The 27,560-nt window shown below is 40.6% G+C and overlaps 3 protein-coding genes across 5 annotated transcripts in view; 2 read left to right on the forward strand and 1 right to left on the reverse strand.

The window, feature by feature from the left end:
* Positions 1-1,020, forward strand: part of pvalb7 (parvalbumin 7) — a 51,928-nt gene extending 50,908 nt beyond the window's left edge. For both annotated transcript variants that reach the window (XM_038304803.1, XM_038304805.1), the window contains exon 5: positions 377-1,020. In XM_038304803.1, coding sequence (XP_038160731.1) covers positions 377-402 — 26 coding nt within the window. In that variant the 3' untranslated portion in view covers positions 403-1,020. The remainder of the gene's footprint in view (positions 1-376) is intronic.
* On the reverse strand, positions 365-23,615 carry baiap2l2b (BAR/IMD domain containing adaptor protein 2 like 2b). Of its 2 annotated transcripts, none has more exons than XM_038304801.1 (14): positions 23,261-23,615; positions 23,103-23,178; positions 20,157-20,243; positions 19,200-19,261; positions 9,861-9,932; positions 8,731-8,820; positions 8,510-8,641; positions 4,886-4,990; positions 4,200-4,272; positions 3,844-4,051; positions 3,483-3,548; positions 3,047-3,326; positions 2,928-2,971; positions 365-1,588 (listed from the first exon to the last, which is right to left on the reverse strand). In XM_038304801.1, exons 1-14 carry the CDS (start codon positions 23,312-23,314, stop codon positions 1,498-1,500), a joined length of 1,440 nt encoding a protein of 479 aa, XP_038160729.1. In that variant the 5' UTR covers positions 23,315-23,615; the 3' UTR covers positions 365-1,497. The 2 variants fall into 2 exon arrangements, with proteins under 2 accessions (XP_038160729.1, XP_038160728.1); XM_038304800.1 differs by having other exon boundaries at positions 4,200-4,302; positions 23,261-23,614.
* Positions 10,014-12,673, forward strand: LOC119796303. The gene is made up of 3 exons (XM_038304798.1): positions 10,014-10,220; positions 10,310-10,365; positions 10,503-12,673. Exon 3 carries the CDS (start codon positions 11,122-11,124, stop codon positions 12,619-12,621), a length of 1,500 nt encoding a protein of 499 aa, XP_038160726.1. The 5' UTR covers positions 10,014-10,220; positions 10,310-10,365; positions 10,503-11,121; the 3' UTR covers positions 12,622-12,673.
* Positions 23,616-27,560: the final 3,945 nt, after the last annotated feature.

A 27,560-nucleotide genomic window follows, 5' to 3' on the forward strand; every position in this document is an offset into this window, starting at 1 on the left:
TGGGGTTTTAATCAGATATACACAGCACCGAAAGCAAAATACGTGTACAAAATATTGGTGGGGACATGTCCACACCAGTCCTTAAGGAAGTTACGCCTATGATTGTTCAGATTAACTTGTCTTCTTTATGGCTTTTATTTGGTGCTTTACTGCATTTGTTTTGGGAAAATATGAGGAAAAAATAAATACAGAAAAAAAATATATATTTTTTTAAAATCGCAAAATAATTATAGGGTGGCTAATGCCAAAGAAAGGGTGGCTGAAGCCACCCTTAAATAGGTCTAACGACGCTTATGTTACGTTGGGAATAATGTAAATCTTGAGCCAAATCAGCAGACTAAGCTGAAACAGTTTTTCTTTTTCTTTGTGTTTTCAGAGTTTGAGACCTTGGTTCATGAGTAGGGGGAGAGCTGAGACCCCCCTTCATCCTCCGTCTCTTCGTTCCCGCATTTGTAAACGCCCACCTTCCTACTCTTCCCACCTCCCTCTGGACCCCACTTTTTGGAGTCGGACCAGGCCTGTTCTCTTCCAAACAACAGTAACAGGCCCACTGGGAGTCACAATGAAGAGAATCATACCGGCAGTGCATCAGTTTCATTAATCCATTTTTATATATTTATTTAACTCAACATGCTGTACAGATTTCAGAATCATCCCTGATGACAAATGAGGATAAACTGTGGTATAAAAACAGATGGTAATAGTGCTGTGGGTGCTGTAGATGTTCAAGACTCCCATAATCTCATTTTCTTTGCTCTGTCTTACAGAAGGTTGTGCATTATGTTTTCACTGATTTTATTTCTGGATGTTCATGCATCAGTTCACTTTCTTCCCACCGCTCCTCCTCCTCCACCCTACCTGACCTTCCTCCTCTCACCTCTGTCCTTTCCTCCGCCTCCTCACTTCCAAACTCTGATCAGATAATGTGGTTAAAAAAAAAAAACATTCACATATAAGGAGAGCTGTAAAGAGAGAAGACACCAATAAGAAATGATAATAAAAACCATTTGAGATACCGTGTTTTTATTTGCTGGTGTCTACTGTGATTAAAAGGTTTCTCTCAAGCAACTTGCAACTAAAGACTTAAAAAGGTAGAAGGGCAGAGAAATATATTTATTTCCCATTGCTTACATATAATTTGACAGTTTCAGGTTTCATGAAGGAATAAAAAAAATTATGAAAACGGCAAGCAAAATGTTTTTTAATACTCTGAGACCACAGAAGGGCTAAATGCTCCTTTTATATTTGTAAAATAGAAGTCAAACACAAAACAATATAACATCTTAGTTACTGTAGAGAGACTTGGTAAAACAGCTACTCCGGTTTGTAGTTTAAATAATTTAGATAACATATCACTTCACTTTTCCTACACTATGAAAATTGACCAAAACTTTTCTAAGTCCGTCAGGTTAAGGGCCTTCACATTTCAAAGATATCATAATAAATGTACATGCTCCCTTCATGACCTGATGCCAGAGGCTGAATGACCCCTGGCCCCTATGAGTGATGTGGACAGTGGATCCGAGGAGCAGATCTGTCGTTGGTCGTCGTTGGGCGAAGCTTCACGGTGGCAAATGGGTTTGTGCCCCTGAAATGAGAGTATGATGGAAAATGTTACACAACACCGTGTACGCTTAACCGGTGCCCAACTAGGTATTCAAACACGTTCACATGATCCAGGTAAGGAATTCTACCCCACAGCGACCCGAGACTAAGTGAGGTAAACTCTGACGGAGGGGAGAGAGGAGCCTGCACAGTTCATCCCACTAAAACTCAGTCTGAACAGATTTGGAAATGATCTGTCAGGATGTTGGCTCATCATTGCTAAAATGAGGATTCTGAATTTCACAAACTAAAAGTGTTTTCTTACAATTCTGAATGTATTCATTACTTGACATATATGCATCAAATTCCTTTATCGAATTGCACTGCACTGTATTTTTTCTAAGCACAGTGTCTAAAACCCAGAGTACAATGCATTCATTCAGGGATCAATAAACATAAGAAGCTTTATTAGAAGCTCAATTTGCATCTTTCTAAGAGCCATGTTGGTGACCTAACAAACATCTAGAACCTGCTCTTGGCAGGTGAGATAAAAAAAAAAAGCTAACAATATTCATTTTTATACTCCTTGTATTTCCAACCTAATATAACTGAGACACATGAATATAACTCTGGATTGTGTATGCTGCCTCAGGGCTCCCTCATACAGCTTAAGCTGATAGCTGGAGGCAGAAATTGGGGAAATATCGCTTTTTATTTGCTAATTTCCACTATAAGTTATTACAACCCTGATTTTGTTAAGTAATGCTACTTAGTAATAAATTAGTGTGACAGTATTGCTATAATATTTATATTTTCACCAGTACTAGATGGCCAATCCAGTGCGAGGGATCAAAGCCACCTCTTGTCCCCCTACAGTATATTAATTTCAGTTAGAACTGAAGAAGCCTCTTAGATGAGAGGAGCAAGGCCTTCTAAAAAACTGCTTAGACTGAACTTTTTCAAGCTAGATGAGAAAAAATAAACTGTTAACTGTATACTTAAGAACAAATACCCAGTGAGTTTAACAACCAGTAATACAATGTCAAACAGGGCCTAAACAAGAGATCTTTTCTGACACTATGTAAGCACCCTTCATAACATAAACATCAGGAGAGTACCAGTGCCCCGATGTCTATGTTAGAAAAAAAAAAAAGTTGCCTCTATATTAGGAAAAAAAAAAAAAGTCACTCAGGACTGTTGGAACAACATTAAAGCTTCTGATGAAACCACACAGGAGACGTTTCCCTTACTCAGACATACATGGTGTGAAAGACAACCCTTACCAAACCCCATGCGAGCCCTACAAGATGTTTTGATATTGCTTTCACAGGTAAGTTTGAGAACACATTCACATTTATCACCCTTTCCACTACAGAATTTACCTGGGAAACAAAGGGTTATCGGGCTGCCCATGTGGAGACAATGCCTAGAAAAAGATAGCAGGATTAGATTGGCATCACTCATTTATACACAGCAGATGATCAGATGACAAAGAAAGTACCTGAGCATCAGATGCTATATCACCCTGCCTGTCAGTAAGAGAGGAGGCTGGTTGTAAATCTGCAGAGCCCCTTCTGAGGTTCTGATTTGATGGGAGAGGAAGAGGTTTTGTCTCTATCGATGGTTCTGTTCTCCTGTCCGGCACTGGAGACACTGGTCGGAAATCTACAGATGCCCTACGGTTGGGTGTGGCTGGGGGTGGGACGTCTCCATAGCCCTTGCCCTCTGATTGTTCAGTTTCCAGAAGATTGTTCATGCTGTGACTTCTAAGAGAACCACTACTGCATTTAAAGAACCACATAAATAGAAAAGAGCAATCTGTTAACAGCTATAATTCACTTTTTTATAAGACATAAGTTATATGAGAGAATAAGGTTGAATAACAATTTTCTCTCGGTAAAGTTTTGGAAGAATTTCTGAGGGACAAAATTTCCCACCTGGTTGATAAAGTGTTGGAGATATCTTCAACAGGAGCCACATATGCAGCAGGAAACCAGCCCTGACTGATAAGACATAAAACAAAACAAATGCTACATTTACAGTGCTTCACACAGTTAGCATATCCATTAAACGTTTAGACACATTTTGTTGTCCTACAACAGAAAGTTCAATACTTTCTCTGAAACTTTCTTTCAACAATACTATGTGAAAATTGGTTAAACGTAAACAGCTACATTCTTTACGTGCCTTAGCCTCGTGAAAAACAGATTCATTATATAAAACACATAAAAAACATGACAAACAGCGATGAATGATTGTTTTTTTGTTTGGACACAGAAGAATGAAGAAGTCACTGACCGCATGCTGCTGTCAGTGCGTCCATAAAGCCAGCCGTTGCGTGGCTCCTGGACCAGCACAGTGACTATCTCTCCTCTGTTAAAAGGTAAAAGCTTTGGGTTGGATGAGGAGGGGTGCGACACCAGGGCCCTCATGGACCTTCCTCCTCCCAAACCCAAAGATTCCCCCACTGAACTGGAGCGGGAGCGACTGGGAAGGGGAGATGGTGCTAAAGAAAGTGAACAGAAATTAGAGTAATTTTTTTCTTATTACAAGGAAAATTGGAAGTTTATAAAAACATTTCTTGATCTTTTTGTGTCTGATTTGTCATTTCTTAATAATTCACATCCATAGTAAACCATTTTTCAGCGCATTACCTCTAGAGGGCACTCTTCCCAGTGCCAGCTGCCCCCGCCTGGCCCAGGACATGTCCTCCTCTTTGGCAACCGTCTGCAGCAGAGAGCTCACTGAACCTCGCAGCTTTGCGCATTAAACCAACAGATTAAAGATATTTTAAACTCTATGTGCTCACATGGATTTTATAAGGCAAAAAAAATAAATCAGATAGTTCTTTATGGGGCATTTATGCAGTTAAATGAGCTCATGTAGTTACAGAATTTAGTTAGGATATATAAAAAAACAAGGGGGAAAAACACTTTAGTTCTTTACTTAAGCCATCTCTCTTCGGGGCTCACACCTTACATCCATGGATATTGATGTTTAGATGCACTTATACCCCTTTTATATAAATGAATGTGATTCATGGTATTAGATAAAGTAGCATTTTGAGATTGTATTCACTTCAATATTGCAACAATAAACCACTTGCAAAATGATTACACAAATCAGTCCATATCACTTCATCTGTAAGAGGACCAGCTGCAAGAGCAGCATATTGGATGTATTACACAATCTGAGACCATCCATCCATCCATCCATCCATCCATCCATCCATCCATCCATCCATCCATCCATCCATCCATCCATCCATCCATCCATCCATCCATCCATCCATCCATCCATCCATCCATCCGACTCTTAAAACGAATAGAGGTTTAACTACCTGTGCCTCTTGATCTACATGCGTCGGGGTCCGTGATTTGGACCCCTTGTTCTCGTTCACTTTCTCTTTCCATCCATCTGCCTTCTGCTGGAGGGATGCACCGGTCTGAAAGTAGACGGGGGAATTGAGCACCTCATTAAATCACAAACATAATCAAGGTGAAACGAGTTTAACGTCTCTGCTCCAGTAAATTAGAGATATGCCCACTGAGTGTTGAGTTTCATCAGAGAAGCAAGCAATTGAAGTGATATTACAAGGCTAGAATAGGAATGTTAAACAAATCAAAGTGTTGCCTGAATTAAAAAGATGCAGGGTGAAATGATGAGAATGCAGCAAACACATACAAAAATTTGATTCTGTTCAAAACCCTTAAAAAGCTTAAATCTCTGTTTTTATTGCTGTAATTAACATTTTTCTGTCATTAAGCAAAAGAGCAAATGAAAACAGTGGTTGTAGCTTAATGTACCATGACACATTTTTTATACGCATGAACACAGTTAATTACCAAGACTGAGAGCTACAGAGGGCCTTTATCTTCACATTACACTGAGAAGAAATGACTGCTGATGTATTTCACACAATACAATTATTATGCTATTTATTAATCAGATTTATTAGGCCTGCTCAGAAGGTTTCAGATTAGTTGTGTTTTAGTTTTCTACCACATCAGCTTCAAAGTTCAAGAACTTCATTTTGTTATGTTTTATGCAAAGGTAACAAATGAAACCCAGCTTCTTCAGCAAGATTTTTTTTTGCTGTAAGTTCAGAGTTCTGAAGAACAAGTGACGAACTGACGATGACATTCTGAGAAAGAAAAACCCAGCAAGGCTGATGGTAACCTTTTCAGTCAACAACACACCATTGTTGTTTTTTCCCCTACTGCCAGCAATAGAGGTACGGCAATTTTACCTTCTGAGAGACTAGATTGGCCAACTGTCTGGTTTTGGATCAAAGTAATGAAACATCCCCTGATTTTGTTATATGTTGCTGATGGGCCAAAGATTGGGCCCTCGGATTCCAAACAGTTTCAGATTTAAGCTATGTGGTTTGAACCAAAAGTCAAAACTTAAAGAGACATTTTTTTCATAAAGTTATACATTTGATTACATTATGGTACCCTGTATAATAATTATCAGTTACCATTATAACTTTTCTTAAATGGGTCATAGAATGATTATATAGGGTATTGGTGTTGGTCCTTAAGGTCTCTGAATAAGGTGTGTAACATTGGTTAGGCTTAAAATGGCATATTTGCTGTTCTATGAGCTCTAATGTATAACTTCAGTGCAGCACGTAGTTGAAAAACACCGGGCATCAAACCGAACAGTCAGCTCCAGAGCTGGTCTGGGACGGGGGCAGGGAGCCAGCTGGGGACGGAGCGACCAAACCCGACCCCGTTACGGTAGCCTGGACACTGGCGGCCCCGGAGCTGACGGCAGGCAAGGGAGAAGCATACCGTCACTGGGTCTGGTTCGGTCGCTCCGTCCCCAGCTGGCTCCCTATCCCCGTCCGAAATTGTGAAAAAAAAATTTCACAAACAGAATCTGTGTAGTTTGTGTTTAGTCCCTATGACTCAATACTTTAAAGAACCAGTATTTGCTACAGAGACAGTGACCTCCTATAGGTTTTCTTCCAGGATCACCCTGCATTTGCCTCCAGCCATCTCCCATCAGCTTTGTCCAGGTTTCCTATCACTTGATGTTGTGTCTACCTTCCAGTACAGTTAGTGTACTGCTACATATATTTCTTTTTGTGCATTTCTGTAGTTATATTTCATCTATTTTTCTTTGGTGCCATTTGACTTATTTACCACTTCAGAGTAAAACCTTGAACTTAGCAGGAGAAACTTTGTAAGAAGTGATTCTACCCCTAAAATAATAAATCAGATTTTAATAACTTTTTTCTCACTGATTTATAGACAGATGGGCATACAGAGTAAGACACCTGAATATTTTTAAGTAATGATTAAAGCATATGAGTATTAATATTTCCTTCCTTTTTATTAGGAAGGAAATAAGGAAAATGGAGAAAAAGAGTGAAAGGGAGAAAAGAAGGGAAGGAAGGAAATGAAAATGATGAGAAGGAAGGAAAAGCAAAACAAGAGAAGAAAGATAAATGTTGACTGCTTTATTTTTGGCATTGTTATTTGTATATTTTTTGTTTGTTTCCTTTTACATACAGTTGTCTTACTTTTTTTTTTTTTACTTATATTCTATATATCAGCACATTTGGGGGAAGGGGTAAAATGTAAAATACATATGAAAATCTGTAAAAATGTGTTTGTTGCCTTTTCCAAACAAAAATGTAAAATTAAAAGATATATATATATATTTTTATGATACTGATTATGTTTGTTAATGGTTAGCAGTAAAAATAAGAGAGCTGAAACTAAAGAAACTTGTATATTTGTGGCTAATGTTTAACCTGTACTTAAGCAAACAGCTAGTTTCAAAGGACTGTCATTATATATAGCTTTTTGCACTAGTTTTCTGAACTCAGCACCTTATAAATCATGGTTGCTGTGTCCTTTAATACTTCGTATTAAAATGCACGCAGAAAATCATCTGGATTTTAATTGGAGTTTAAAATTGGCCACATTTTGGGAATGAATGCCTATTAGCTGATTCTTCCCCCATGAGCTGTGGATTTCTACAGAGTTACTAGACCTGTTTGCTGTTTCTCTGAATAATGATCTACTTGTCTAGCCAGTGGGTTTATTTCATATGTCTAGTCATTGGGAGTGTTTCAATGGTGTTTCATGTGATGGTCAAAGTTTAAGGTATTTTGATAATCAAATTCAGCTAAAAGCTTCGCAAAACATGATCTTTGTTCTGTCGGTCTCTCATGAAGCTTTGTTCACTAATCTTGAAAAATAATCTTAAGGTCGATATTAAAAATTTTTATTGAGATGACCCACAGGTGGACTCTGATCAGAAATCAAGGCAACTGGATGAGCTGGATTTCACTGAGAAGTTTCAAAGTTACTAATGCTGATGCAATAACAGAAGCCATCCATCTATTCCTGCCAGTGGGGCCTGTCTCCGGCAGTCTGTGGCAAAAGGTGAGGTACACCATGGAAAGGTTGCCAGTCCATCGCAGGACAACAACCACACACACACAAAAGGACGATAGAGGGAAGTCAATTAACCTAACAATCAGATTTTTGGACCTTCTTGCTGCAAGGCAACAGTGCTACAAACTGCACAGCCCAAATTGTAAGCTCTATTCTTAAAACTACATATGCTTTTACTAACACTTTAATATATTTATGTTTTTTGTTCGTTTGTTGTTTTGTTTATCACATAAAATCCTCCTGAGATACTTTGAAGAAGTTAGATGACAAAATGTATTTAAGGGTCATCAAACCTTTCGGCAAAGCACTGCTGTGGTTTTCATAGTTATTCGCTGTCTCCTTTGTGCCCAGAGTTTTAGTTGTAAAAAGTAGAGTTTTTAAATTTTAACTTGAACCTTATTCAGATTAGGAAGCAGTACTGAATAAGATCTAAATAAATGTATGTAAATCTGCATAACACTTGAAAGCCAGAGCTGGACTTAAGCTTCATAAATGTTTTTTTTATTTTTTTTTACATATTGTGAGACATGCAGCATATCGATTATAAATACCTTGTTTATGAGAAACAGCAGGGACTGAGTGAGGCCACAGTGCTTCTCTGCAAGGAAGCGATATCTCCGTTCCTCCTCCTTCAGGATCTCCTGGTGGCTCTGCTTCAGGTAAACCATATATTCACTGTTCTCCTGAAAACATGAATCGCAGGGAAATACTTTAAAAAAAAGTAAAGAGGTTTTACTTCTTCTTTGTGTGTATATGTGTATTTTAGCTCTACCAGAGAGTCTCTGAACGTTCCTCTTCTAAGTTGCTTTTCCAAGACTTCTGCCTGGTTCCTCACCTCCATCTCGTATACTCTGCGACTGCCCTGCAGCATTTAACAGTTAGAATCAAGAACAACAAAATATCCTGCATCTTTCTGCTGGGAGTCAATCCAGTAATATTTATGTTCATGTTTACTTTAGTTAACTAGCTCTGCTTATTCCTCTTGGCTGACATTAAAGGGCTGCATGGTGTAGGTTCTCCTACTTTAATCAAAATCTTTGCAGTCTTTCAAGACATGGAAACCAAAAGCTTTCCTATTTCAAAGGCTGACAGAATGCAGTGAAAGTTAGAGCAGCAGCTTGGGACTGTCTTGCTTTCTTTTACACATATGTGATGTTCAAATGTTTTACCTTGGGGCCAAAAATGTCGCATTGATAGTACTTGGAGGGAACATTTTCCTAGCGCTTGTTTTATTTAAAACTTCATATTTCTTTTATTTTTAGACGTCAACAGTTAACTTAAAACTAAACTTCTTTCTGAAAAATTATATAAAATAGTGGGATTTCTGTAGGATATGGATCTAAAAATGGATGCAGGTTTTAAACCAGAAAATGGTCTTAGTGGTTTTTAGAAAAATAGATATAAACAGAGACTGAAACAAGAGACTGTCTTGAATTTCAATTATCTTTGTATAGATTTAATTTGTATATTTTTTGCAAGACGATATTTGTTTCATATACCTTTTTGAAAGACCTCCCAAGTTGCACCTTACAGTTTTCTTTTCTTTATTATCACAGGGCCAAGGTTGTACACATATGATTTGTGCTCCTTGTTACTTAAAATAACTTAACATCTGCTATATGTTTCTATGTATCTCTTGAGCAATATTAAAATAAGTTTTTTCATTACAAACATTTAGATATATTCTGCCTAAGCTTGTAATGAATGCTTAAACATTTAGAACACCTTATTCAGAGGTTGTAATTCTCGTCAATTTAGCAAAAATGTATAATTCTGGACATTTTAAGCATTGGGGGTTCCCATTTTAATGAAGCAGGAAGTGATTTTTGACGAACCTCATTAACAATACATCTGCCAGGTTAAGAAGCCTAATGAGTATTAGAATCAACAGTTTAAGCTTACTTCCATGTACTCCTCATCTAGTTTGACATTCTTCTCCATCGCTTGCAGCACCTCAATCTGGAACCACTGAAACTGATGCAGGAAGAGAGTCAGTACTGCAGCTAGAAAGAAAGCATTACAAATATGTCATATTTGTTTACGCTATGTGTAACCTGGTTGTTGTTATAATTACACAAAATGTCTTCATTTTTTGTTTGTTTGTATTGTTCTCCACCTGACCGAAAAGCTGTCATTGTTTTGAACGTGTTAGTTTAAGAACGGTAGCCCCTCCCTTTTTTTATTTCTTCTTTTATGGTTTTGTCTTTAAAATGTTTGCGTCCCTTAGGCCCTCCCCTTTTGTCATGTTGTCCTGCGGGAGAGGTGTGTCCTATTTATTTCCTATCTAAATACTTCCAGTTTATTTATAGATTTATTAAGTTAATTTCTGTTATGTATTTTTGTTTGTGTAGGACTTGGAGCGGGCAGCTTGTAAAACGATTGCTTTTCTCTTTAATGTTTTCGTCAGGTATGTTGTGTAAAGAAGGTTTATTTTGTTTAATGTTGTGAGACATGATCCGCCCTTTTGTCATGTTGTCCTGCGGGAGAGGACTTGGAGCGGGCAGCTTGTAAAACGATTGCTTTTCTCTTTAATGTTTTCGTCAGAATAAATCGAAGAAAGCCAAACCGAGTCACGGCCTGACTAATTACCAATAACCAGCACAACGCAGAAGGGAACCGGTTACACTTGGTGCCGTCTGACCCGCTGCAACGTCGAATCTCCACTGCTGAAGCTGCTGCTACGTTGTGCCTTTCCCGCCTTTGACGTCTTGCTCCGCCTTTGCCCTGCGCTTTGACTGGCAGGCGCTGGCGCGCTGTATCCTAGCAACGAAGTAACTGTTTCTGTTGGTCTTCTTTTTTTGTGCACCTCGTTTTATACAAGGGAAGAGGGGAAATAAGTGAAGAATAATTAGAAACGTTTTTTTTATTTTGTAAAAGTTAATAAAAACAATCCTAAAACAGTACATGATCAACAAATAATAATAATATTAATTATAAAAAAAAAAAAGTAAAGACATGAAACCAGTCTGATTATTACCCTTTACCTGTAGATAAGGCTGGTTGTTTTTTTCTTTTTTTTGTTTCTTTTGCTGACTGTTGCATCTGAGTTCTTGTGTGACTGATTTGTTTTTACACTGTTGGGTATCTGCACTTTATTTTTGACATCACTTCTTTTTGATCCACTGTTATTTTCCATAGCTTTTGTCTGTTATTGTTTGATGAAATGTCTGACACTGAGGTACCTTTTAAAGGTGATGAAGTGGACCGGAAGGTCACTTTTAGTTTGGGGAGGGGCCAACATTACATGTCATTTGGAAGGGGTAGACCTATGCCTTTTAGTCCATATGAATTTTCTGTTGATCAGCTTGGGATGAACCCCCCACCTGTCCCTGCTGCTGCTTCTACACCCATTGACAAAGCAAGGTCTGACCCTACCCAACTTGTTTCTACTGAGGCTCTCAGTGGGGTGATTGCTGATCTGGCTAAGCAGATTGGGGACGCCATTACGACGAATCTCAATGGACTAAACCCACAAAGTCAGTCACAGTCTCAGATTGCTGACAGCCAACCCAGCGACCTGACCGATCAGTCACAAATGAGGTTTGTTGTTCAGTCTGATATTAGAGCACCTCCATATTTTAAAGGTGACCACACTGACACCTTCTCCATCCAGGAATGGGAGGGTTTGATGAGATGCTATCTGTCAAGGATGAGATGTGTGGACCCTGTAGAAATGTGTGAGATCATCACATCCAGACTTATTAGGAAAGCCAGAGATGTGGTTCAGGTGTCGCTTCGTTGCCAGCCCCAGTCATGTAGTGACAAGTTGGTTTCTACTGTTTTCGATATTTTGAAACGCAACTTTGGTGAGCTGATCTTCTCCAGTTTGCCAATGAGAGACTTCTATAACATCCTGCCAGCTGATGGAGAGACAGCCATGGACTACTGGATTCGACTGAACAAGTCTATTGAAGCGGCTGATGAGTGTTTGCGTAGGAGGGGGAAGCAGGTGGAGGATCCAGGAGCTGAAGTTGTTACAATGTTCATCAACCATTGTCCTGATCCTGGTCTAGCTCTTTCCTTCCAGCTGAAACCTGTGGAGGAGTGGACTACTGCTGAGGTCCAGAGCCGCCTTGATAACCGTGTTGCAAGTCTTAGGAAGCCGATGGTCACTACAAAGAGGACTCTTGGTTCGTCTGCGGGCCCTGTTCTCTCCTGTCATCCTCAGCTTGGTGCTCAAACGCCTAGTGCTGCGTTGTCAGCTGATGCTACACCATTTGCTGTCCGTTTTCCCCAAGCTTCTTTGGCATGTGATCATTCCTCAGCTTCAGGGCCCTTGAATCAGCAGCCACAGCAGCATGTTGCTCCACATTCTACATCCTTTCAGAATACAGGTCCACCCCAGCCACCTTTTTCCTCCAGTTCAGGAGTTGAACCGCCTCCTCAGATGACAGAGATGTTCGATAAAGTTCTGTCTCTGTGTGCAGCTTCTCTTGCTACAAAACAAAGTGGTCAACATGTGAGGAGTTACACACGTGGTTCTAAACGTCCTCAGCATGCACCATGCAGGGTTTGTTGCTCAGAGGAGCATACCACACACTCACACTGCAGATTGTTCAGACTGTGTCTCAACTGCTTCGGCTCAGGGCACATTAAAAGGGATTGTCCTCAGCCTGCTCATCACACACCGCAGCTGTCCTCCCAGTATCCTAATTTAAACTAGAGAGCCCGTGTGATGAGAGGGGAAGCATGGGCAGAGTGGATAATACCCTCACGACTACATTGGATGCACACTCTGTTTATACTGAGTGTTGCAATACTTCACCTGAGAACAGAGAAGTGATTTTCTTGGGGTCACAGAGAGTTCAGAGGGCTAGTGATTTGTTTTATGCCTCAGTTTCAGTTAGTGACCGAACTACACTGAGGGGTATGTTGGACTCTGGGAGTATGTCGTGCACATTGAGCGTGGAGGCAGAGAGCAAACTAAGAGCGGCGGGTGTTGATTTGATCCCTCTTGCGGTTCCAGAGAATGTGGTGCTCGTTGGGTGTGGTGGCCTTCTCACGCAGCCTCGATACATCTATGAGTTGAACATTGAGATCTATGGCTTCAGATTTACAGTACCGACATTTTTGATACCTGGCCAACATGATGAATTCATCATTGGTAGCAATGTGCTCCGGCCCCTTATTCAAAGAATGAAAACTGATTCGAGGTACTGGGAACTCATTACATCTAACACTGCAAACCCAGAGTGTGAGGAGTTTTTGCAGCTTCTGAGTTGTGTTTCTCGGTGGTCAAACTCTACTTCACCTGACAAGATTGGAACAGTTAGGCTCAGACAGGCTGTTACCCTCCTTCCTCGTCAGGAGTATGTGGTTTGGGGTAAGCTCCCATCCACTGCACCACTGTCATTGGGAGGCACTGTGGTTGTCGAGCCGTCATCCGCTCGTTCCACTCCAAAAAACATTTTGGTGGGTCGTGTAGTCACACCCATGTGGGGGGATCGTTGGGTCCCTATGAAGGTCCTCAATCCCACAGAAAAACCTCTGATACTGCGCCGCAATGCTAAAATCGCTGATGTCTTTCCATGTGTTGCTGTGGAGGACTTTGCTTTTAGTCAGGGGAGATCGGAACTGTACTGCAACCATTCAGCTGTTTCAACAGGTTCATCTCATCACAGTGCTGATCCAGTGCAGATGTTGAGAGACTGTGGTCTTCATGACATTGACATAGAGAGCTGTGAGGTGTCAGATGAGTCTAAAAGAAGGCTGGCTGAACTCGTGATTTCTTACCAGGATGTGTTCTCCAGGGGAAAACTGGATTGTGGTGAGGCTAGGGATTTTGTTCATCGCATTCACTTGGCTGATGACCAGCCATTTCGCTTGCCTTATCGACGCATACCACCAGCACATTATCAGCAGTTGAGGGAGGTCTTGTCTGAGATGGAGATGAAGGGTATCATAAGGAAGTCTATTAGTGAATATGCCTCCCCGCTTGTTATGGTGTGGAAAAAGTCTGGGGACATGAGGATATGTACTGACTTCCGCTGGCTTAATGCTAAGACCGTTAAGGATGCCCATCCATTGCCCCATCAGTCTGACTGCCTTGCTGCTCTTGGTGGGAATGCGCTGTTCAGCACCATGGACTTGACCTCTGGTTTCTACAACATCCCTCTCCATGAGTCCGACAAACATTACACTGCTTTTACCACGCCGCTTGGACTTTATGAGTACAACCGTCTCCCACAAGGTTTATGCAACAGCCCATATTCCTTCATGAGGATGATGCTTAATGTTTTTGGTGACTTGAACTTTTCCAGCCTCCTCTGCTATCTAGACGACCTGTTGGTATTTGCACCGTCTGAGGAGGAGTCGTTAAAGAGGCTGGAGGTTGTTTTCTGTCGCCTGAGAGCAAACAACTTGAAGCTGGCCCAGAAAAAGTGTCACTTTCTCAGGAGGTCTGTGAGGTTCTTGGGCCATGTTGTGGAAGCTGGTGGTGTTTCTGTTGATCAGGAGAAGGTAAGGGTCATCTCAGGGTTTGAAAGAAAAGACCGCATGAAGGAGGATGGCTGTACTCCGTGCCAGAAGAAGGTGAGGTCATTCTTGGGCATGGTGCTATTCTATCAGCACTTTATTCCAGCTTGTTCTCGCATCGCAAAGCCTCTTTATGCCCTCACTGCAGGTCAGAAACGTAAAGTAAAGAGCAAAGGACACGGGAAAGCTGGAACCTTTCGTGTTCTGACTCCCCAGGACTGGACTCCAGCTTGTGAGAAAGCTTTTGGAGACCTTAAAACTGCACTTCTCAACTGTGTGGTACTGGCACATCCTGATTTTGAGAAGCCATTTATTCTCTCAACCGATGCTTCGTTGGATGGGCTCGGTGCTGTTTTGTCGCAGGTCCCAGCTGATGGAGAGATTGCTAGACCTGTTGCTTTTGCCAGCAAGACTCTCAGCCGCAGCCAGGCCAACTATCCTGCACACAGGCTCGAGTTCCTAGCCTTAAAGTGGGCTGTATGTGATAAGTTCAGCCATTGGCTGAAGGGTCACAGGTTTACTGTGTGGACGGATAATAACCCTCTCACATATATCCTGACCAAGCCCAAACTGGATGCTTGTGAACAGCGCTGGGTCTCTAAGCTTGCTCCATACACCTTTGAAATCAGGTATGTTCCAGGGAGACAGAATGTGGTGGCAGATGCTCTGAGCAGAGCTCCTTTTGTGAAGCCTTTGGCTGATCGCCTTCTGTCAGAACCTTGTCAGGAACTTTTGGAGCATGTCTGTGAGGTCCCTGATCATGCTGTGCAGGATGTTTTCCGTTTGACCTGTCAGCTTCAATCAGTGGACAGCTCTTCCTCCTTCACAGCTGACATGTCCATGACCTGTGACGAAGTCTCCTCTCTTTTGTCATCTGCCTGCAGTGAAGATGCTGGTCAGACTCAGCATGCAGCATCTTCAGCTGATCATCTGAGCATGATAATCCAACACACCACAGGTCCATCAACAGCTCTTTGTCTAACTGACCTGGTCTCTCACCAGAAAAACGATCCTGTTATTTCCAGAGTTGTCCTGTACGTTGAGCGGGGACGCCGTCCATCAAGGCGGGAACGCTCTGGTGAAAATCAACTGGCTCTAAAAATTCTGAAGCAGTGGGATAAACTAACATTGCTGAATGGCATTCTTTACCGTGTCATAAAAGACCCTCTGACAAAAGGTAAACGCTTCCAGTTTGTGGTCCCTGATGCTTTGAAGTCTGTGGTTCTGACTGGTGTTCATGATAGTGCAGGTCATCAGGGCCAGCCACGAACATTCTCCTTGGCTCGTCATCGTTTCTTTTGGCATGACATGGAAAGAGATGTGCGAGATTATGTGAGAAAATGTCCCAGATGTGTCCTCAGTAAAACCCCAGAGCCTGCTGTGAGAGCCCCTCTGGAGAACATCAGGACCAGTGCTCCGATGGAGCTGGTGTGTATTGATTTCTGGTCAGCTGAGGACAGTAACAACAAGTCTGTGGATGTTCTGGTGATCACTGATCACTTCACAAAGTTAGCACATGCTTTCCCGTGTCAGGATCAAACTGCTAAACGAGTTGCAAAAAAGTTATGGGATGGGTTTTTCTGTGTTTATGGCTTCCCCCAGCGCATTCACTCAGATCAGGGTGCAAATTTTGAGAGTGAGCTGCTGGCTGAGCTTTTAGAGTTGAGTGGTGTCAGTAAATCACACACCTCACCCTACCACCCAATGGGTAATGGGACTGCAGAGAGATTCAATCGCACTCTGGGCAACATGTTGAGATCTCTGCCTCCGCGTTTGAAGCATAAATGGCCTCAGATGGTCCAGTCTCTGACTTTCGCCTACAACTGCACGGTTCATGAGACCACAGGCTTTGCACCGTTCTATCTGATGTTTGGGAGGATTCCCAGGCTGCCTGTTGACCTTGTTTTTCGGAACGTTCTTCATGATGATGCTATTTGTGACTACCACACTTACGTCAAATCACTGGTTGAAGATTTACGTTCTGCCATGCTAATGGCTGAGAAGAACACCAGTGCAGAGCAGAAACATCAATGTGACCAGTACAACAAGAGAGTCAAGGGTCACCCTCTGTCAGTTGGAGATCAGGTCCTGGTGGCAAACAAGGGAGCCAGAGGAAAGCGAAAGCTTTCTGATAAATGGGAGCCTGTGATGTACACGGTGGTTGCCTCCAAACCTGCTCTCCATATTTATCGTGTTAGAGATCGTTATGGCAACGAGCGTGTGGTGCATCGCAACCTCCTTCTTGACGTGAACTTTTTACCTGTGGGATTGACCTTGGATGGGAATGTGAACCGCCAGGTTGATAGTGTGGTTCGAGTCCCCCCGGTTCCTGATTCACATGGAACAGGAAGTTTTAGTGAGGCTCCTAGTGCTGTTCCTGCTGAGCCTTCCCTACCTGACTCCCTGTCCTGCAGTGATGGGGATGACAGTACTGCCTCATGGGTTCAGGACGTGTCCTTGGCTCCATCGGTTGGGAACAGTGAGCTGTCTCATGACCCTGAAAACTCCTCTATGGAAACAGGAGTACTGGCGACTGCTGGTTCCTTACCTCATCTTCCTGATGCTGCTGGCTCTGTTCATCCTCCAGACAGGGTGGGTGAGGATGTTGTTCGCCGCCTAACCTCACGCTTTGGGAGGGTTATTAAACCAGTTTGTCGCCTGATAGAGTCCATGGCCGTCATTGAGGCGCTTTATGATAAGGATAATGTTCGAACTGTTATTGACGTGTGAGTTTCCAAATTCTCATATGATTCCTGCCATTGGCTAGGATTGTCTTTATCTTGGTTTGCATAAGCTTCAGTACCATTTATGTGTTTACTCTGTATGGGGGGGGGGTGTAAAAGGCACCTCTTGTTGTCCATGGAATACTGTGAGATTTTGCTGGGCGTCGAGCAACCTCTAGTCTCCTGACCTTGTTGTAGGGTAGTTGTTTGGCTGATGTGTTACATTGTTGCAAAAAAAAAAAAAAAAAAAAAAAAAATGAAAAATGATGGAAAAAAATTGTACTGCTACTAAGTGTCTTTATCACTGTTTTTTTATTTTGTGTAATTCTAGGGGGGTGAATGTAACCTGGTTGTTGTTATAATTACACAAAATGTCTTCTTTTTTTGTTTGTTTGTATTGTTCTCCACCTGACCGAAAAGCTGTCATTGTTTTGAACGTGTTAGTTTAAGAACGGTAGCCCCTCCCTTTTTTTATTTCTTCTTTTATGGTTTTGTCTTTAAAATGTTTGCGTCCCTTAGGCCCTCCCCTTTTGTCATGTTGTCCTGCGGGAGAGGTGTGTCCTATTTATTTCCTATCTAAATACTTCCAGTTTATTTATAGATTTATTAAGTTAATTTCTGTTATGTATTTTTGTTTGTGTAGGACTTGGAGCGGGCAGCTTGTAAAACGATTGCTTTTCTCTTTAATGTTTTCGTCAGGTATGTTGTGTAAAGAAGGTTTATTTTGTTTAATGTTGTGAGACATGATCCGCCCTTTTGTCATGTTGTCCTGCGGGAGAGGACTTGGAGCGGGCAGCTTGTAAAACGATTGCTTTTCTCTTTAATGTTTTCGTCAGAATAAATCGAAGAAAGCCAAACCGAGTCACGGCCTGACTAATTACCAATAACCAGCACAACGCAGAAGGGAACCGGTTACATATGCAGTTTTGATAGGTATTTTTTATCAATTATTATAGTTGGAAGCTTTGTCACCTCACTCAACTCTGAAAGACAGGACATTAAATTCGTAGGGACCAACGGTTGCAGTTCTGAATTCTCCCGAGTGATGCTCGACTTAACACGAGTGAATAAAGTGATTGTAATTTGGTTGTTTATCAAGGGGGCGGTGGATTGTTGTGGCGGAAGTTTTGCAAGCAAGTATGATTGTTGCCGGAGTCTTTGAAGCATCTTGCTAACCACTAAGCAACTTAGTGCTAGTAGGTTCCCAATAGGAAATTACATTGGGACCAAGTAGCACTTGGCAACGACACTTTCAAGGAGCGCTATCGACATCGGAAACATGCAAGAGGAGGAGAGTTTTGTGTCAGAGGTCATGGATGAGTCTCCTCAGTCATACATTTGTTATTTAGAGGAGAAAAGTGGGGATGAAGTTGTGGAAGAGAACGCCAGGACGGCAGAAGCTTGGTTTGGCGTAGAAGGCTTACAGCCGTACATGTTTGAGCCCTTGCCTCGCAACGCTGACAGTTCTGTTAGCTCTACGCCTGCTGAAGACACAGACGTCCATCCCCATGAACACTGGGACGGAACTGAATGGTAAAGTAAATGATTCTTTTTCATTATTTCAACCGTCGGTATATTAGCTGCGACATATGAATCAAGATGCTATGACTGAAAAAATTTGATTGACAGATGACCGTTGATACATGATTGGCCGAATTTAGGTGTAAAAATTGACGTATAACTAATTGGCCTGCATAAAATAACGAAACAAAAAAGCACAGATTTTATGACTTTTTTTTAAATAGAAATTTTCTAACTTTTGGGACAATATGGTCTGATAAAAAGTAAATTTATATACATGTTTAAGCCATAATGATTAAACATTTAAATATGACTTCTCTAAGACTTTAAAGCAGGCCAGTCCGATTTTTGTAGCATTTATCAGTTGCCTGATATTCTTCGTAATCTCACTCAACATCATTCATACCAAATTACCGTAAGGCTTTATGTTTGCACTGCCAAAATTACTTATATTACATGATTTAGGGGACACTTTCATCAGGAAGCTTGATCTTTTTGTTATTCGAATGGGAAACATACTCACCAACCCTTCCATCTCTGCAGTAAGCCTTCTCTGTGATTCAGAGATCTGCATGAGAACATCACCTGTTTAACATATAAACAGTCACCATGCTAGGTTTGCACAACAAAGGCTTATATTTTTATTTTAATAATCCTTATTAATGTCTGTTTAGATTCATAGAAATATTGTGAGCAAAAATACACAAATAGTTAGATATTTACCTCTAATTTGGTTTCTACAAAAAAAAATATTTTGAAATCTAATTTTGAGGGGAATCACAACAGTTGTATAAAAGAATTATCTTACGAATTTGATACATTACAAGAATTCATATAATTTATTGAAATTATTAAAAAAAAGTCCAAGAGAAATGCAGACATGAAAATCTAGAAAGTGTGGCATGAATTTGTATCCAGCCCTGTATACTCTTGTTCTAAATAAAATCCACTACATTAAATTTCCTTTAAATTTCTATGAATCACCTAATTTATAGACAGGTTTTACCTTCATGTCATGTAATCTTAGGCCAACAGTAGCCGTGTTTCCATTCAATTGAAATTGGAATTTTAATCAAACTTTAGTTTGGAAAAAAGGAATAAAAAACAAATATTTTAGTCTTTAAATTCTCAAAGTTTTTCAAGATACCTCTCATAAGGTGAAGTCACAAGGTCATTGCAAATATTAAATGTAGTATTTACTGAGGTAGTTTAAATACAAATATTGACCTTCGCAATTATTAATATATTTATAATATATTTTTAATTTTTATCAATTAGAATTAAATTACGTTTTTGATATTCCTTTAAAATTGGTAACAGGTTTAAAGGGCTGTAAAATATTTTTCTGTCCCTTCCACAGTTGATATGGCCATTCAAAGCTAATTGAGCATAAAATTACTGAGTCTGGAATACATTTCATATCTTAAAATATATATATGTGGAGTTACTCGTTTTAAATATAAACATGCAATTGTCTCACCAAGAGAATGAGAGGAAAGGGTGTGAAGGGCCTGGTCACCCATCTTAGACAGAGCACTGAAGTAGGCCTCACTGCAAACAGCTAAAGCTGCAGTAAAGACACAGTCAAATCTTCCAACATTTAAACACAGGCAGCAGGTACTGTACCTATTAGATATGCAGTATCTTCACACATTTTAGAGATGCACTTAATTGGGTTACCTGTCCACTCTGTTCTTACTCATTAGGAAAATAAGCCCTGAAGTGCTGACACCTGATATGTGCTCTGGTCTAGGAATAGACTCATGCCAGAGGGTTTTGTATTACAACACTCCTCTGTGACTGAAGACCTGTTCTTCTTTCAAGAGGAGGAAGAAAGGCACATTAACAATGCATGCTGCTCTCCTGGTTACCTGTGTTTCACTTACAATGAAGACTAAAGAAATGCCAAGATAAGAAATTGTGTACATGAAAAACCAATGTGTTTAGATTAAGCATATTTAAATTTCATACTGCATTATCATCACCAAATTCTAATCACCACTTTAAAATCCTGTTTTTATGCAGTGAAAATCTAAACTCCATCCATCTTAAAAATATTTGAATCAGGTTATTTGTTTTCATTTAAACTCATCCTTTTTCTGCTTTGTATCTCTAAACAGATTTATTATCTATTTCTTTGGGTTTTGAGGATTCAGCTGGGGTATAAAAATTCATCTGAAGTAAGGTGAAAATTATTATTTATTTAAAAATAAATTATAATAAACCCATATTCCATTGACTGCAGCTTTGATCTTTTTAGGCTATTCTTTTAAAACAGCGGTCCCCAACCACCGGGCCGTGGATATATACACTCACCGGCCACTTTATTAGGTACCCCATGCTAGTAACGGGTTGGACCCCCTTTTGCCTTCAGAACTGCCTCAATTTTTCGTGGCATAGATTCAACAAGGTGCTGGAAGCATTCCTCAGGGAGTTTGGTCCATATTGACATGATGGCATCACACAGTTGCCGCAGATTTGTCGGCTGCACATCCATGATGCGAATCTCCCGTTCCACCACATCCCAAAGATGCTCTATTGGATTGAGATCTGGTGACTGTGGAGGCCATTTGAGTACAGTGAACTCATTGTCATGTTCAAGAAACCAGTCTGAGATGATTCCAGCTTTAGGACATGGTGCATTATCCTGCTGAAAGTAGCCATCAGAAGTTGGGTACATTGTGGTCAGAAAGGGATGGACATGGTCAGCAACAATACTCAGGTAGGCTGTGGCGTTGCAACGATGCTCAATTGGTACCAAGGGGCCCAAAGAGTGCCAAGAAAATATACCCCACACCATGACACCACCACCACCAGCCTGAACCGTTGATACAAGGCAGGATGGATCCATGCTTTCATGTTGTAGACGCCAAATTCTGACCCTACCATCCGAATGTCGCAGCAGAAATCGAGACTCATCAGACCAGGCAACGTTTTTCCAATCTTCTATTGTCCAATTTCGATGAGCTTGTGCAAATTGTAGCCTCAGTTTCCTGTTCTTAGCCGAAAGGAGTGGCACCCGGTGTGGTCTTCTGCTGCTGTAGCCCATCTGCCTCAAAGTTCCACGTACTGTGCGTTCAGAGATGCTCTTCTGCCCACCTCGGTTGTAACGGGTGGTTATTTGAGTCACTGTTGCCCTTCTATCAGCTCGAACCAGTCTGGCCATTCTCCTCTGACCTCTGGCATCAACAAGGCATTTCCGCCCACAGAACTGCCGCTCACTGGATGTTTTTTCTTTTTCGGACCATTCTCTGTAAACCCTAGAGATGGTTGTGCGTGAAAATGCCAGTAGATCAGCAGTTTCTGAAATACTCAGACCAGCCCTTCTGGCACCAACAATCATGCCACGTTCAAAGTCACTCAAATCACCTTTCTTCCCCATACTGATGCTCGCTTTGAACTGCAGGAGATTGTCTTGACCATGTCTACATGCCTAAATGCACTGAGTTGCTGCCATGTGATTGGCTGCTTAGAAATTAAGTGTTAACAAGCAGTTGGACAGGTGTACCTAATAAAGTGGCCGGTGAGTGTATATATATATATATATATATATAATTTATCGACGATCAGAGTCTGAGTGATGTTTTATTTTGAAAAAAAATAAAAAAGTGCGGTATTGTCTCCCAATTCTCTCCAATCGGTGCATCTGTGCCTCTTGACACAGGTTAATTCAGTTCAAGACTCATCCTATCTATAACATCCTATCTTTGTGAAGCGGAATTTTCTGCAGTTACAGCGACCAAAACAAAGCTACGGAGCAGACTGGACATCAGGAGCACACTTTGTCTGTCATTTTATCCGATTACGCCTAGATGGCACCGGCTTGTTGTTATATTTTTATGCTGTTTGTATTTGATTTTATGCCAGTCGTATCATTTTACTTGATCGTATCCCCAGCCGCCCCCCTCCGGCCGGTCCGTGAAAATATTGTCTGACATATAGCGGTCCATGGTGCAAAAAAGGTTGGGGATCGCTGTTTTAAAACACAAGATGATATGAGTTGTAAAAACTGGAAGTGGCCCTTATGAAACCATATTTAAACATTACCTGCAATAGATGTCCCTCACAATCAGTGATCATCAAGCAGAAACAAAATATCCACAAACATGTATAAAATCTTTGCCCAACATATTTTGTAGTGGACAGCTCTTTTGTAACTACATAACTTAAGCATAAAGGAGCAAAAGGGTAATTACCTCATGGTGTGGTTTAGAGCAGCAAGAATTGGGAAAAAATGGCTTAAAAAGCCATTTAATTTCCACATCTCCACTCTAAACAGTTTTTTAAAAATATGGTATTTAAAAACATAATAACTTTCTATATAAACATTTATTTTAATTTGCTTTATTCTCTTGAAATTGTAAATTAAGAAAAGCATTAAAATATAAGACATAGCTTGTTGGCCAATGCTGACCATCTTACTCACCTTGGAAAGCTTTAACATAACTATTTCCAAGTGCAACAAGCTTCTGAAGACCTGGGTTGAAATGCTCCATTAGGCTCTAAAATAAATTAATGTGGTTATGAAAAGTAAACATTAAACATAAACAGTCCATTATTTAACTAAGAATAGCTTAAACTTACAGAGTAGACACTTAAAGTTGATTTGTGCAATTGATCACTGCTGACTCCAGACATGGCGACCGATTTAAAAAAAAAAGATGTAGATATAACACGAAAACACCAAAAAGATTGTCAGGATGAGCTGTAAAACGTCTGAATTCCCATTGAAGTTTCTGAAAAACTATTCGGTCTTTTCTCAGTGTCAATAGCGAAAGTCACTGTGGTTCCACCCCTACTGCTGCTGGCAACAATATTCTCTCTCCTTTTGAAGTCTTTTATCAATGAGCTTCTTAAATGCCTTGTCAACACCTGTTTTCATGGAGCGAAACAGCAAGCAGGTGGAGAGGTGAGGAGGTGGCATCCATGGAATCAGATGAAATATTAAACTGAGACCTGAAAGGAAAGGAGATCCGCCTATGACGTAGGAATCCACACCTGAGGGAGGAGCTTCAATTGGGGTGAAATCAGCCAATAAAAATGCAGAAACCAAATAATTGCAATGGTTTCTTAAAAAAGAGTATTCATGTGTCTTATAATAGATCAATGCACTACAAAACAGGAATGCAGACCCACCTTCAATAAATGGCTTCAGTTGATAACAAGTAAGGGAATTCAATTTAATTAATTTATAATTTTTTAACTTGACAACTCATTAGATATACAGTACATAAATCTGACTGGATCCTAATTTAGTTGCTTGTTACCAGTTAACTGGAGCTGCATTCTCTTTTTAGTTAAATTTAAAAAAACAACCATCAATTGTTCAACATGACAACATATGATGTCTGTCATTACTGCTATAATTACATTCAGGGTTTCATGTTAATGGTTAGAAAACCTTGAACCTTGCAATCTTTTTAAAAACCTTTTTTTCAATCCTGTTTTCTTTTCTGTTCTATATGTCAACAACTGCTTTCTTGGTAGCTTTACTTCTTTCAGAATAGATTTATTTGAAGTGAATAGAAAACAGTAATTCCTTTCAGATAATCAAAAGGAATGGGCTGAAGTATGGTTTAAACCCCATCCTTAAAATAGATATAATATAAAATATTTAAAAAGGGGGGACCGAAAGGTGTGCTCCAGTTACAGAAGGATCACACTCTTCACCTTTACCCGGGCAGGTTCATCTGCCCGAGTAAGATACACTCCAGTGTGCTGGAGAGCAGGATTCGGCCGATAGTTAGACCTTGGATCCAGGATGAACAATGAGGTTTTCGTCCCAGTCACGGCACTCTGGACCAGCTCTATACCCTTCATCGGGTGCTCAAGGGTTGGTGGGAGTTCGCCCAACAAGTCTACATGTGTTTTGTGGATCTGGAGAAGGCTTTCGACTGTGACCCTCGTGGTGCCCTGTGGGGGGTACTCCAGAAGTATGGGGTCTGGGGTCCTCTGTTAAGGGCTGTCGGCTCTCTGTATGACCACAGCAGGAGCTTGGTTCGTCTTGTCGGCTGTAAGTCAGACTTGTTCCAGGTGCATGTTGGTCTCTGCCAGGGCTGCCTTTTGTCCCTGGTTCTGTTCATTACATTGATGGACATAATTTCTAGGTGCAGCCAGGGACCCGGAGGGTGTCCTGTTTGGGAACCTCAGGATATCAGCTCTGCTGTTAGCAGATAATGTTGTCCTGTTGGCCTCATGAAACCAGGACATCCAACATGCACTGGGGCGGTTTGCAGCCGAGTGTAAAGCAGCCAGGATGAGGATCAGCACCTCCAAATCCGAGGCCATGGTTCTCCACCAGAGAAAGGCGAACTCCCCTCTCCAGGTTGGTGGAGAGTCCTTGTCTCAAGGGGAGGAGTTTAAGTGTCTTGGGGTCTTGTTCACGAGTGAGGGACTGATGAAGCGTAAGAATGATAGATGTATCAGTGCAGCATCGGCAGTGATGAGGTCGCTGTATCGGACTGTCGTGATGAAGAGAGAGCAAAGTCGGGGGACAAAGCTCTCGATTTAACAATCGATCTACGTTCGCACCCTCACCTATGGTCATGAGATCTGGGTAATGACCAAAAGGACAACATTGCGAATACAAGCGGCCAAAATGAGTTTCCTTCGCAGGTTGGCTGGGTGAACCCTTCGACAAATTGGGTAAGGAGCTCAGTTACCCAGGAGGAGCTTGGAGTAGAGTCGTTGCTCCTCCACGTTGAAAAGAGCCAGCTGAGGTGGGCAGGGCATCGGTTTCGGATGCCTCCTGGTCGCCTCCCTCTGGAGGTGTTCCAGGCATGTCCCACTGGGAGGAGGCCCAGAACATGCTGGAGGGACTATGTCTCTGAGCTGGCCTGGGGTCGCCTTGGGGTCCCCACAGAGCAGCTGGAGGAGGTGTGTGTGGATCGGGAAGTCTGCGCTTCCCTGCTTAGACTGCTGTCTCCTACCCCAGATAAAGAAGCAGATAATGGATGGATGGATATAAAACAAATTTTAAAACAATTGTTGTCCTTTCAATTATTTTACAGCAATATCAAACTTTTCTGGATTTATATCACATATATAATAATTTATCTACAACAACAATAGATTTATATATATATATATATATATATATATATATATATATATATATATACAAAATATCAACAATAGAAAAATCCAGATCTCTAGATGTACAACCATGCACATACTCACACCTAAGGACAATTTAGAGAAGCCAATTAACCTAACAGTCATGTTTTTGGACTGTGGGAGGAAGTCAATGTACACAAAGAGAATGAATGCATTCACGGTAGAACATGTAAACTCTAATGCTACGTTCACACTGCAAGCAGCAGAGGCAGCAGAAGCAGCTAGTTTACATGCAAAGTCAATGGTTAAGGCAGTGGTTCCCAAAGATTTTCTTCTGGGCCCCCCTTTGGATTACAATAACATTTCCACGCCCCCCCCCCAGCCCCCCGCCCCCCCCCCCCCCCCCCCAAAAAAAATAAAATAAAAACTCAACTGGGCACACACAGCGTTCAACCAGATATAATAAACCTATACACATATTTTGTTTTCAAACTCCACTGAAGTTTATTTCACACTTCAGGTTGCAACAAAACAAACTATACACCATCTTTACAGTGGAACTCTTTTGTGTATTTTTTCATAGTTCTATACTGTAGATTAGAAGAGGATTCTTTGTTGTCTGTGTTATTTTAAACATATTTCTTTTTTTTTATTTGTAACAATATTTAACTTTGCTATAATCTATACATTAAAAAAGCCTCTGTGCAAAATGGAGTGAAAACATTGAACAGCTCCCTGAGAGTTTTTTCTTTGTACTTTAATCCTCCCATCTTTTCAGTGGCTGTAGTGAGCCTGCTTTTTGCCGTAGATCTTCTCAAATCTGGGTTGCAGTGTCACAACTGTCCATTATGCTCAGTCAAAGCAAGCCCTTCTTTTTTTTTTTTTTTTTTTTTTCTTCATTCATCCATACCGCTTACCGCGCCCCCCCTGCAATGGCATTGCGCCCCCCCTAGGGGGGCTAAGATGTTTAATGCACTGAAACTGTTGAAGATTAAAATTCAATGTGAAGCTCCATCACAAGGTTAATGATGATTCACTATCTCTCAGAAAATGTGGAATAATCTTTGTTTCTATGGTTAAAGGTTTGTCCAAACAACAAACAAGTTCTCCATTTCCACATAATCATCAGAAGCTTTTACATTTGATTGGCTTATGATTACAGTTAAGTTTGTAGTTTTAAATATATAACGTGTGTTTTTAAATTATTTTCAAATTTCTATCATATTTTTTATTATCTTGTTTATGTTCTTATCATATTTATGGAAATAAAAGTTAATATTGCAAAAAATAAAGAAAGAGAAAAAAATGGAAATCCATCTTCATTTTATTTATTAGTGTCCTTTTTGGTTTTAAAATATATTAGAAATGTCCTTCAAAGATTAGAAAACAATCATCCAAAATAAAGGTTGTAATAAATATGCTCACGATAAGTCAGTGAAAAATAAAACATTAACATTTTTACCGAATTATGTATTAAGGGAAGAACTTTTCTGTTCCCAATGAAAAAAAATATAACAATATAAATAAGATCAAACTAAATTATTTTGTGCAATTTTCAATAACTGCCACAGAGAATAACAAATCTGAGACAATCTATACAAAACAAACTTTGTGTTTTCTTCATAAATAACATGTTACTGAGAACAACATGTTAGAGAAATCAGATAAATTACATATTTTGCAGCTTGTTCTTGTTCTTCACTATTTTAAATCCACAAGGTCATCATAGATGACATCTTCAGCCCCTCCGTTATCTTTATGTTGCTCTTGGCAACGACTTACAGTCTCCAGCACAGTCTTTAAACGCCGACTCAGAGCTGCAAGGTGA

This window comes from Cyprinodon tularosa, unplaced genomic scaffold (genome assembly GCF_016077235.1).
Source record: "Cyprinodon tularosa strain WSP-4 unplaced genomic scaffold, ASM1607723v1 ctg542, whole genome shotgun sequence".
Classification (NCBI taxonomy): domain Eukaryota; kingdom Metazoa; phylum Chordata; class Actinopteri; order Cyprinodontiformes; family Cyprinodontidae; genus Cyprinodon; species Cyprinodon tularosa.